A 12,256-nucleotide genomic window follows, 5' to 3' on the forward strand; every position below is an offset into this window, starting at 1 on the left:
CATTGTGGGACTTGCAGTATTATGGTGGTCCGTGCAATATACCAGAGGGGCCAGTTCTAATACTAATACAATATCATCCCACGGGCCAAAGATAATTCATTCACGGCCTTGACTTGAGTTTGACATATATGAGGCCTACCTATTGTGTATTTTTTTTTTTCTTTTTTATAATAATAGTTGTACATTTAAAAACTGTACATTGGTGACTATAATTATAATCTAGCTGATCTTGAGGCCTACAAATACGAAAAAAAAAGAAAAAGAAAAAAACGTTTCCTTTTCTTTTTTTTCTTATCAACTAGTCAACTAGTACCAACAAGGTCGACTAGTGGATGTACTAGTTGACTAGTTGAATAGTCGACTAGTTGCTAAAGCCCGATGTCCCGAGCCCAATGTCAGACCAGAAGCCCATTACCAATGCTGTGCATTTGTGTCATTTCAACATACCAGACCAGTAGTTCTCAAGCTTCTTCGTGCCTGCCAAGGACCCCCACATATATATACGTTTTGTGCCAGTGAACCCCAGCAGAGAAGATTTGTGTCACAATTGACGAGATGTTTCCAACAATATCGCAGCGCCACATCGCACCGTGAGCTTGTAGATCTATATATAAATGGATAGAACCACTGTACTAGACGACTAAGATGACAAAGTACCGTATGCGTACTGCCACAGCGTTTCCACGGTCCACATGATTAGATTTTTGACGTATGCATTTATTTAACTTTTTTTGTCTTGTCTTACTGATGTGTGCATTCCATCACCGTGTGTGTGGGTACTGTGAGTGGCTATTTTTTTGTAGACATGGTTGAGTTCAGATATATATTTTTTATTTAGTTTGCAGTTTGCACAATATGACAAACTTAAAGGTTGGTGCATTACGCTCAATAACGGAGGTATAGAAACATTTCAATTACTTACTACTGTTGACTCAAATTATACGATATGATTTTAAAGGTTAAAACCATACAATGTCGTCTCTATCGGGTGTACACCTCATTTGTCCCCAAACTTTTCAGGATTGATATATACTGTATGATATGGTACAGTACTTTATTGTCAGTTCACACTGAAATTTGTCTTGCGACCCAGCAGCCATGTATGCAGAACACACAAAGATCAAAGCAATATTACATACATAAAGGCATGTTCTCCTGATTAAGCTTCAAAGTCGACTGGTGGACAAAGGATTCAAATAAAAAAAACAGCTTGCAGATCTGCTACTTTTGATACTTTAGTGTGCCGCTGTAGTTAGTATGGCATTAGTTTACGAAAAAACAAGAAGAGTATCATCTGCCCGACAGAAACGATATACTATGTCGTATACTGTAGCAATATGAATAATTGATTGACGTTCTAGAAAGATTTTTATCGAGAGCAAAATGACTTATCTCATTCCTTTGCCTCATTTTTACCTCACCCAGCTGACGGTCGCGGTGTCGGAGCGCAGCGAGCAGCAGGTGCGCTTCCTGTGCGCCGGAGGAAGTGGCGTCTGGGTCTCCTGCCGGCTGGACCCGACCCTCCGGCTGTTCGACTGGGCCACGGGACGCCCGCTGCAGCAGGTCGACGTGACCCCTCTGGTCATTAAGACTCTAGGTGAGGAGCACAGCTGTTGCTTATTGAGTGCTGAGTAGTACTGGTGGTAGTAGAGCGCCGTTTCTCCCAAACAGTGGGTCGGGGGGACTCGGCGGGACCATGTCTGGGGTCGATATTCACCATTTCTCAGGATTTTGAGAGATTTCTCTTCTCTTTGAAAAGAGATTGAAAAGGTGTTCCCGCCCCAAAATGGGTTTTAAGTGGTTAAGAGAATGTTCAATTTGTAAAAGTATAGTGGACGGTGTTGCTCTTACTTTGTCATGTAATGCCTTTTGGCAGCTAGCTGGGATATATAACATAATCCTATTGAAATAAGGTCCAGGAATGTGCTTAAGCCATGTTCCCCACCATTGATGCAAATGATAATGTATCGTCAGAGGCAAGCAAAAAACTAAGCATTCTGAGAAGTGCGTGGCTGGTTCCAGGTGGTCCTCAGCTGAATGAATGATGATGATTGGTAATCAAATGGATCCTTATAGCTCTTTAACTAGCTATCACGTTCATTCATTCATTCATGCATTCATTCATTAATTCAATGTTTTATTTTGGTCATCAGTTCATGTGCAAAACAAATAATTAGTTATAAAAGTAAATCATACATTGGTTGTATGGTGAAATCATTGTTAAACATCTGTATTACTTTAAATCTGCAGGAGGTTCTCTCTCCTATGGTAGGCCTATACCACACATTAATACAGCATGGAATTCTGGACAGAATCTTATACGACAACAACAAAATATTCTATGTTTTGGGTCTGAGAGGCTAAGGGCCGATTCATACTACTATTTTAGAGCCCACATTTCGTGGAATTTTCAAAAATGGCAGATCTACACGCTGTGAGCTTGTAGCTCAGCTATTAAGCGGTTTTGAGGTTGTCATTGGTCTACTCTGTACTATTATGTACATGTTTTGTTCAACTTGTTTCGGCAAGACACCACGCACGTTAACCATTTGTTTGTCTTTCTCCACGTCTCTCCAGGCCCGGCCTTTCTCACACTGTCCCCTCTCCAGATCTCATCTCTCACAATCATCTCGAGCCGGCTGTGGGTGGGCACCGGAAGTGGAGCCATTTTCTCAGTTCCTTTGTCAATAAGTGAGTTCTACCCCCAAGACAGACATGACGCTATCTCCGGTTTACTCCCTTTATCCTTGCCTTTTTTTTAGGAGACCAGAATTAGGTTGGAGTCTATTCCAATGTCGTGAACGTGAACACATCTTCTTTAGCCCCATATTGGTCACTGAACTAAATATTGGACCCGACAATTTGGCCAAGATAATATTCGGAACATTTTGACACTAAAATGTCTTTCTTCAGTCAGACACATCAGGTATTTCTCTGTATACCGCTATTGGTAAAACATAGGACCTTCGCAAGATCTGCCATCAGATGCCGCCCACTTAGGAGACCATTTGTGGACCATTTGGCCTGATGACGGCTACAATCGGAATGTCTACTCACAGTCTTCGGTTCTACTTTGACTGCAGAATAAACATTAAGTAAAATAAAAGCGTATCCGCTAAATAAGTGTGTTCTAAATAAAAAGAAATAAATGTGTTGTATATCCACAGCCTCGGAGTCTGTCTCCATCCCGTACTGCTCCATGGCTTCAGCCCAGCTGTGTTACCATGGACACAGGCAAGCTGTCAGATTCATCATGGCCGCCCCTGGTGAGGAACTATGTCGCTGACGTGACGACGGCACAGAGATAATTAGAAAAAGGCGTATGCAGGCCTGCACCGTGACGTAGAGGTCCTCACGGGTCCCAACGTGACGGACGCGGACACTAATGGACCCGTGGCATTTTGTTCTCGGATCCGATTTGTTCCAAGATGTTAGAGGAGGCATATTACATATAATTTTTGGGGGGGTCCTTGACATGAAATATTGAGCACCACTGACACATAAACAGGTATTTCAGAAAGGTTTAGAAGACATTTCGAAGTCAGGTCTATAGGCCTCACTCACACCTTCGCAACAGACTGATGTATGCTTGTTGTATACAAATACAAAGGGTGTGATACATCTCGCCCCGATGCATTTCCAATGGGAGTCACATGGTTTGACACAACATTTGTGTTGTATGAGGGGGGGCAGTCGAAACACAGCCCGGAAGTCGTACAACAGCTTGTAGTCCCAAGATGTTGTATCAAACCATGTGACTTCCATTGGAAATGCATTGGGGCGGCCATGACACTTGACACATCTTGCTTACATCTAGCATGCGTCAATGTTGTATGCTAGGTGGAAAGGTGTGAGTGATGTCAGAATGGGTTAAATACCCCGTTGTAATGTCTCTGCTCCTCAGACTGTCTACTGACCTCTGGTGGCGGCCCCGTCACTACCTCTCAGCTCATCCTCAGTGGAGGAGAGGGCTACATCAACTTCCGCATCGGTGAGTTCAGAGTCGTGATGATGATGACTCTCTCCGGAGTGTAAAAATGGAATTTCAACCGTAATGTTGCTATATAGTACTAGTCTGTGATGTCCATCGCTTTATTTAGTATTTAATTTAGTATTGCGTGGTGTGTTTTATTATTTGATAGTTTGATAAATGGCCCTTTCGCCGTCTGATGTTTTCGATGTCATCAATCTCTGAGCTGGGGTCCATGGCCTAGCAAATGATTAGGGCTGCACGATTATGGACAGAATGCCAAATGTTGCAATATCGATACGATATTACTTTTAAAAATTGCATATTTTTAAGTGTTGCAACATTGAAAACAAAACATTATTCAAAAAGTGTGAGTGTGAGTGTGAGTTCGCTGACTCACTGGACCGGGGGCTAGCAACAACGCAACTTAGCACAGTCCTCCCCTCCACACACACACACACACACACACACACACACACACCAGCAGGAGCATGAAAGAGGGAGAAACGGGCTAAAACGAAGAGACGTTGCTGGCTTTAGAAGTGGACGATATTTGACAATTTTTTGCGATACTATTACCGACATTGCGCATGTGCATACTTCGATAACGATGCGATAACGATATGTTGTGCAGCCTTACCCCTGATCTACGTTATGGTTCAGTGAGTGCCGAGGTTCAGCCCATCCATCCACCAGTGTTGTTTTTGGCAGCAAATTTCTATTTTACTTTTAGTCATAGTCTCTGGAATAGTTTCCATCTAGTTTTAGTCACCTGGGATGTTTTAGTGTTAGTCGAACAAAATCTATTTTGTCAGGCCTTGGTGCCGTCGTAATGAGTGTTTTGTTCAGCTGATCTACAAGGTCGCGTTGTGAGCTTGTAGATCGGCTATTTTCAGCATGCAGCGTGTAAAATGGCTTATACCGGATCTCTTGTCCACTATAGTCCCTTCCTAACATTTTAGTCTAGTTTTTATCTGTTGACAAAATCGTCAGTATATTTAGTCGCCTTCGTTTTATCGTCATCATAGCTTAGTTTTCATGTAGTTTCCATTTTAGTTTCCGTCAGTGTAAAAAGGTAGTCGACGAAACATTCTCGTCCTGGTTTTAGTCGACGATAAAACAACACTGCCATCCATCCTCTCTCTCTCTCTCTCTCTCTTCCAGGAGACGACGCGTCGTCAGACGACCCGTCGACCGAGTCCTCCCAGGCCATGCCTCCTCAGCGCTCGGACCGCAGTCACATGATCATCTGGCAGAGCCCCTCCCCCGCTGTTCCCAGCCCCGCCCTCTGACAACAGCCGTTTTTTTTTTTGTTTACCTTTTTTGTGGATCAGAGCGTTCTATATAATCTGGAGGAGGGCGGCGGACGGTCACTGAGCTATAGCACGGTCCACGGAAAAAACAAAAATGGCATTACACGGAAGGAGAGCGATGGTTACTTTTTAACAAGACGACCTGATACTGCACAGACAAGACATTAGATAACGTATATACACATCGTGCATTGATTATGTCTGTCCTGTATTTCAATTTTTTTTGACGATTCTTGAATATCATCCTGAAGAAGACAGTGCTGTGACAAAATATTAGACTCTCAGTCGAATATGACCGTTGAAAGGCACCCCCCTCCCCTCCACACACACACACACACACACACACACACACACACACACACTGAGCCAAGCGTGTAGCAAGAAAAGGAGCTCCTGCCTCACACATCCTGTGCAGTGTTCAACGTGATAATTAATAGTCGTATTTTCTCAACTATTTAGACTCATTCTTCCATGCAGTGTGTCCCATTAGTTGGGTAAAAGAGAGCATGGTGAATAGCCCTGTGTGCTTTTGGGGGGGGCCTTTTCAAACGTGAAGCGATATAACGCGTTCATTTTCCAATGAGACCTGCGCTTTTGCGCGGAGAAGTCGCGGTTGCGACAACGCAAGCATTATTTACGTGAGCACTGAGCGGCGGCCCCGTGAATTTGTTGCGCGCATGCTCGTTTCGTGCACACGCCCCCCCCGCGACTCACCAGACCTGGATTCTGGTTTAGCGTCTTTTTTTGTTTACGCTTGCGTTGTCGCGCCCCTCTAGAGCAGAAGACCTGGAGCAGACCAGGCTGTCGTTGATTCCAGGCAACGACGCATGCGTTCCTCGCTTGAAAGGCCCTTTATTCTGATTGAACCCATTTCGACCCGGGAACCATTCTGCAGATGACGTTCTGAATCCTGACTGTTTTCTTGAAAAAGCTATGTTTTTCTATGTCAGTCGTTCTCAAACACTTTCATGTCACTTTTCGCGATTCTTCAAAAATAGCAGACCTATACAAGCTCGCTATGAGCTTGTAGATCTATTTTTCAATAGCTAAAGCACGACATGATGCTAACACCAACAGGGGTTCCCGCCCCCAAAATGGGTTAAAGTGTTTGCTGCTGCGAGTTAGAACTGGCCTTTATTGTAACAATCATAATACAGTATACAGTATACACCGTGTATGTCCGGTATGTGTAAATTGTATGTTGTGGCACCAGAACTGTCTGGTACCCAATATTAACTACAAGCTCCATGACTTTTAGGTCACACTGTCTAACTATAACAGCAAGCCTTACCATATCCTCACACTGATCACACCCGACTTGGGCCACCTCCAATCTAATGAATGAAACATTTAAGGTCGAATTTAGGCCAGCGTGAATCCTGACTCCTGACAGAGTATGACACTGCCGATTCCCGGAGCCACTGCCTCTTTGTGAGTGGTGCAACCACTCCTATATAGACAGCTATGTGGGTCCCTGGGTCCGTCTGTCCCAAGCACGAAAATAGCGTTTGTGTCACTGTTGCACAGCCTAACACACAGGCCAGGGAGGAGGGCTTGTACAGTACAGTGCAGTGCAGCACGAGTACAGCACCGCTCACTTCAGACGGGTCTGATGTATTTATTTTTGTATCACCGGCTACAGTATGTTCTCCTGATTACTGATGGTTTGTTCACAATTTTCTTGAGATGTGCTTCCCTTTGGATTATATTTCTTGCCGTGGGAAGGAAGCGGTCATTAACTGTGAACTGGAAATAGGCAGCCGTTTCTCAGCACTTCCCATCTCCTCATCTAGTCTATACTGTATGTACCGTACTGCAAAGGCAAACAGCATTGACTACTACTCTCATTTCCTGCATCTGTGACTTATCCAGTTGGTGACGTGCTCCTATGCAAAGACAGCGAGCCTCTATTTGCTTAGCTGTAAGGTCACAGGATACCAGGGGGCAGCTGTAGAATGGTTGTCCCTGGCACGTTGTTGTCACGGGCTGGGGTTTAGATAGCGTTGCTGTCGGGCAGAAACCTCTTATCTCCATTTTCTTTGCTACAGAAGTGGTTTTCAACCTTTTTTTTTCTTCATATCGAGGCCCATTATTTATTCACTATTTGAGCCACCGGATGACATTTGATGAGATTTAGCCCAAGACTAAAGAATATTTGTTATCGTTGGATATTTTGTCCACAATGCCATGCTGTATTGATGTTGATACCATTAGGAGAGATTCTTTTACATTCTCCAACTGTGTAGACTAGACTTCTTGTAAATTAAGTAGGCTAATGCAGATTTGTAGCAATAATTTAACTGTAATTTAATCATTTAACCAAATGGATACATTTTATGCTCTCAAGAGTTAAAGATCTAGACTTTCCATCATTCAGCTGGGGACCACCTGGAACCCCCTCAAGGACCACTGGTGGTCCCCGGACCACTGGTTGAAAACCACCGCGCTACAGCATCACACAAAAGCGTCAAAAGCAGCAGATTGAGCTTGTAGATCTGCTACTTTCGCCGTTTTTGACTTGGAAAGTTACAATTTTGGACACAAGTGGTTATCCACCCGACAGCAGAGACAACAACATCACATTACACCCATTAAACGGCACTAAAAGGTGGGCCTTCCACACCTATACAAACGAATGCATCGGTTGCTACAGGAGATTTAAGTCATTCAACTAACATTATTCTCAGGTTCACTTCGGGTTTGAAAGGCAGTATTGTATTGTTAAGACAGAATAGGAACATTCGCTTAAAGATGTGACGTTTGTTTTGATGATGGCACTTGCACCTGGAGTATTTGTATTAACTCGAGTCCTGCCCTCCCAGTCATTTGCACGTCGACTGCCATCTCTATGCAACGGTTTGACGTGTGTGTGTGTGTGTGTGTGTGTTGAATAGTAGCTCTCCTGCGTTATGATTTTTCCTTTTCCCTCCGACATTATTTATTTTCTTAAAATCGGCCCCTTTGGCCCTCTTCGTTCCCATGAAATACCTTTCTCTGTCTGACTTTAGTTTTTACTTTTGTTTTACGTTGAGTTACTTTTGATTTGTCAAATAAGGGAGGGAAAGAAAAGAACATCCGAAGAGTGCTATATATATATATATATATATGCAGTATTTATGACCGAGTTTGTGAACTCTAGTGGAGGATATCACACTTAATGCAGAGACAATCTATTGTGAACGACTAAAGATGACATTTTGTAAATATTTTCATTAAAATTCTATTGAATGGTCGACAATGATTTTTATTCTAATTTCATCCCCGGTGGTTCATACAGTGATCACATGCACTCGCACAGTTGCCTGAAATACCTCTTAAGGGGAATCCGTTATAATTTAAATGGCAGATACATCTCTATAACCTTCATGAATGTTCATTCAGTAACAGTAATACAACAAGCTTGTGTGCTACTGTAACAATGTAAAATTCTCTACATTTCACGGCACACGTCAATATAAAAGGCAGCGAACTCCCTGAGGTGTGCATGTGTATAGTCTTAATTGTGAAGTCACAGGGAATGGCAGCCACTGACCGGGTTGATCATCCGAACAAGTTTGTTTTTCATTCCAGAAAGTACGACTCGTCGCGAGAGGCAAGAATGACAGTAACGAGCCTCCCTTTGCTCCCCCCCGGGGGCAGAACGGTCGCTTGACAAGCGGGTTAACTGACACGGATCGTTTATAAGACAGCTGGGCACGCCTTCTTTCCTTTTTTGAAAAGGTGTCTCTGGCGCACCTAGACAGAGTCTCTCTCCGACGGCGCCCTGTGGAAGTCCCTTCCGCAGCCCTCTGGTGATATTCTCACTCCCGTGCGCGGGTTTTCAAATCCCCGCAAATAAACAAAACGACGTAACCACTCACCGAAACAAAGCCTGCTAGACCTTGGTAAAAGTCTATTCTCGTAGCTGGGAAGCGTCTCAGGTCCCCAGTTTCTCTCTAAAATGCATTATTTTAATCATTAAATAAAATGAATCCAACCAGATCGGCGCAGGCAAAACCCGGAAATGCCATAGTAGAAGAAATGACTGCCCGGTAAATTCAGGGTACATTGCGTTATTAAAATGGCCACAAAGTGCATTTTAGAGAGAAACTGGGGACCTGAGACGCTTCCCAGCTACGAGAATAGACTTTTACCAAGGTCTCTAGCAGGCTTTGTTTCGGTGAGTAGTTACGTCGTTCGGTTTATTTGCGGGGATTTGAAAACCCGCGCACGGGAGTGAGAATATCACCAGAGGGCTGCAGCGGAAGGGACTTCCACAGGGCGTCAGAGAGAGAGAGACTCGCTGTATAAGCCCAGGGCTATAACCAGGGCTATATGGCGCACACTCCTCCCTTTTGCATGCTCTTTTTTTTGTTTTTTAGGACGGGCTGCTGTGGCTCCGGGGCAGCCGTATCCTGCGGCTCAGGTTGCGGGCCAGGCGGTCCATGGCTCCGCCCTCGGCTCCGCTCCCCAGCTTCATGCCCGACGTCAGCCCGTCGATGTTGCCGCTGTACCAGAGCACCCAGCCGCCCAGCGACATCAGCACCAGCAGAGCCCCCGAGTACACCAGCAGGTCCCCGAAGTCCCTCCCGCCGATCTCCAGTGGCGCGAAGACGCCCAGCAGCAGCGCCGTCACCCCCAGCAGGTCCATGAGCACGGCGAACGCCAGGGCCAGCTTGCAGTGGGACAGGCCGTCGTACTTCGGAGGTGCCATGGCTTTGTACACTAAAATGTAACATTACAATTTAGGACAGCCCTTCATATTGAGACATATTCTCCTGACATTGGAATGTACATTTCCCCCAGAGCCCCCGGGCCCAGACATAATCCCTCGATCTCTGACAGTTCCTGGGAGAGGGGGTATAGCCTGGGAACCATTCCATTTCGGGTTCATGAACCGGTCGGGAGTGGATGATATCGCTATACGTCAGGTTGTAGTATTGTTTTGTAGTCGGCAATCTTCCCGGAACTTCCTTTTCCCTCAAACCGATTTTTCTCAATAAAGCTTTTATTGTTATTCTTTCGGTTTGAGGAAAAAGGAAGTTCCGTTTCATTGTTCCTGCCTGATGACTATACAAAAACAATACTACAACACGACGTAGGTTCACGTAACGATATCATCCGGCTCCCGACCGTATCATACGGCACTTTTGGAACGGAGACCAGGCTTTCCTCCAAGGTGGAAAGCCTGGTGAGGCGAGGTTAGGGAGAGGGACTATACCGTGACTGGACTGACAACTCTGAGGACTTCTACAGGAAGGGACAGAGCAATTAAAATGTTCTAATCTATAGCTGGTCCCTCTGTGTGTTTAACAGGTTGCTGAAGATGTTCTGTGTGCGTGCGTGTGTGTGTGTGTGTGTGTGTGTGTGTGTGTGTGTGTGTGTGTGTGTGTGTGTGTGTGTGTGTGTGTGTGTGTGTGTGTGTGTGTGTGTGTGTGTGTGTGTGTGTGTGTGTGTGTGTGTGTGTGTGGCTAACAAACTACAAGCTGTTGGAGTTTCTAGTTGGAGTTGGTTACTGGAGGTGGTTGCAGAGGGTAGGATGAGGTTAGACGCTATCCTGATGAACCCCTCCTATCCCCTGTAATATGATGTGGTAGTTAGTGGGGACGAGGAGAGCACATTCAGAGCACAAACTCACCACCCAGGCTGCAGCAGCACAAAAGTGATTTGGACAGTCCTTTGTGCCAGTATAGTATAGCCATCATCAAGCCTGACTCCCGGTTCTGTTCTTGGATTTGTGACACTTAACTTGCTTGACTCTGGCACACGCTGTGACGTAACACAGGCCCAGGACATGTGTGTACATGCTGTGATCATGTACACACAAACTGACCCAGTAGGCTACAGGCCGTTTTCATTGTTGATTGACTGTATATAGCCTGCTCTACTCATATTTGATAGATAGCTATTATCCAGATTCCAGATACCACTAGCTGTAGGCCAGGCTGTCCATACTCAATAGAATAATAGACACATAAGTGCATATCCATTCATAGGCCTATATTATTTATTGTACATGAACATACTTATAATGTATACTACAGACTAATAATAGTCTATTGATTATTAAACTCAGTTAAAAAAAACTTGCACTGTTCCATCAGCATACTCAAAAAACAGGTAGCCTACATATGACATGATATCCCGACCCTCATCCTGTACTATTCTCATTTACAGTCCAAACATGTGCCACACCTGTGTGCGCTCCTCGTCAGTCCAGACCAAACAAATAGACAAATCTCTCTTAGTCTCTCAGTCACTAAAAGTCACTTAGTTTTTCAAAAACAATGTCCAAGATATACTAAGCTATACTAACTACTTACCATGAACGCTGCTTGCTGCTGATATGTATCCGTTTACAAAGATAGTCTTATCATTGTTAATGTTGAGTGAGTTTCAGTTGACTGTGTCGCAGGCGCAGCTCCTCCAGATAGAAGCACCGTGAGTCAAACTGTCACCCGACACCGCAACACCTGTTTTACCTGTCCTGTAATGAATGTACTCTGTGGATCCCATAGTCCACATGGACGCTGCTGGAATGGATCCCATCGTCCACAGAGACGCTTTTAAGCTGATTCCAATGCAAACAGACAGCAGATGGCGCTGTTTTTACTTTTTTGTTGACAAAAACTGTCAACATTGAGGGGGGAAAAGGGTGTGTGGGGTGGGGGATTCATATTTTACGGGGCCAGTTTCGAATTGCAGGTGCCCTTGAGAGCGGTTTTGAAGGAGTCAAGGGATTTGCATGTCTTAATGACTGTTGGTAGGGCGTATTGATTGATTGATTGATTAAATGATGGAATACTTTATTAACAGTTTGCAGAAAAAATCACACAGGAAAGTACAGTTCAATACTAAACCCAAGATTTAGAAAGCCTGGCCCTATGGTATATGGCTGGCTTGTTGTTTCCATTAATACATTGATTGGGGTCCTTGATTGATTGAAAAAAAAATTGTAAGGAAAAGTTTGGATGGGCACATTACAGTTCAAAAG

General features: G+C 44.4%; 2 protein-coding genes across 2 annotated transcripts in view; one reads left to right on the forward strand and one right to left on the reverse strand.

Annotated features, from left to right (window-relative positions):
• Positions 1 to 7,906, forward strand: part of LOC308318386 (C-Jun-amino-terminal kinase-interacting protein 4) — a 40,010-nt gene extending 32,104 nt beyond the window's left edge. Inside the window, exons 24-28 of the mRNA XM_080767919.1 lie at positions 1,426 to 1,597; positions 2,578 to 2,691; positions 3,168 to 3,266; positions 3,905 to 3,991; positions 5,135 to 7,906. Of these exons, the coding sequence (XP_080624045.1) occupies positions 1,426 to 1,597; positions 2,578 to 2,691; positions 3,168 to 3,266; positions 3,905 to 3,991; positions 5,135 to 5,262 (600 nt within the window). The 3' untranslated portion in view covers positions 5,263 to 7,906. The remainder of the gene's footprint in view (positions 1 to 1,425; positions 1,598 to 2,577; positions 2,692 to 3,167; positions 3,267 to 3,904; positions 3,992 to 5,134) is intronic.
• A 1,559-nt stretch (positions 7,907 to 9,465) lies between these two features.
• On the reverse strand, positions 9,466 to 11,714 carry LOC308319060 (transmembrane protein 238-like). The gene is made up of 2 exons (XM_080768877.1): positions 11,586 to 11,714; positions 9,466 to 9,978 (listed from the first exon to the last, which is right to left on the reverse strand). Exon 2 carries the CDS (start codon positions 9,974 to 9,976, stop codon positions 9,641 to 9,643), a length of 336 nt encoding a protein of 111 aa, XP_080625003.1. The 5' UTR covers positions 9,977 to 9,978; positions 11,586 to 11,714; the 3' UTR covers positions 9,466 to 9,640.
• Between the last annotated feature and the right edge of the window lie 542 nt (positions 11,715 to 12,256).

The sequence above is a fragment of the Protomyctophum bolini genome (assembly GCF_963924005.1).
Source record: "Protomyctophum bolini genome assembly, chromosome: 7".
NCBI classification, from domain to species: Eukaryota; Metazoa; Chordata; class Actinopteri; order Myctophiformes; family Myctophidae; genus Protomyctophum; species Protomyctophum bolini.

What these genes read in the sequence shown, in the direction of transcription:
- LOC308319060 (XM_080768877.1), bottom strand. Translation starts at nt 9,976, where the DNA reads ATGGCACCTCCGAAGTACGACGGCCTGTCCCACTGCAAGCTGGCCCTG.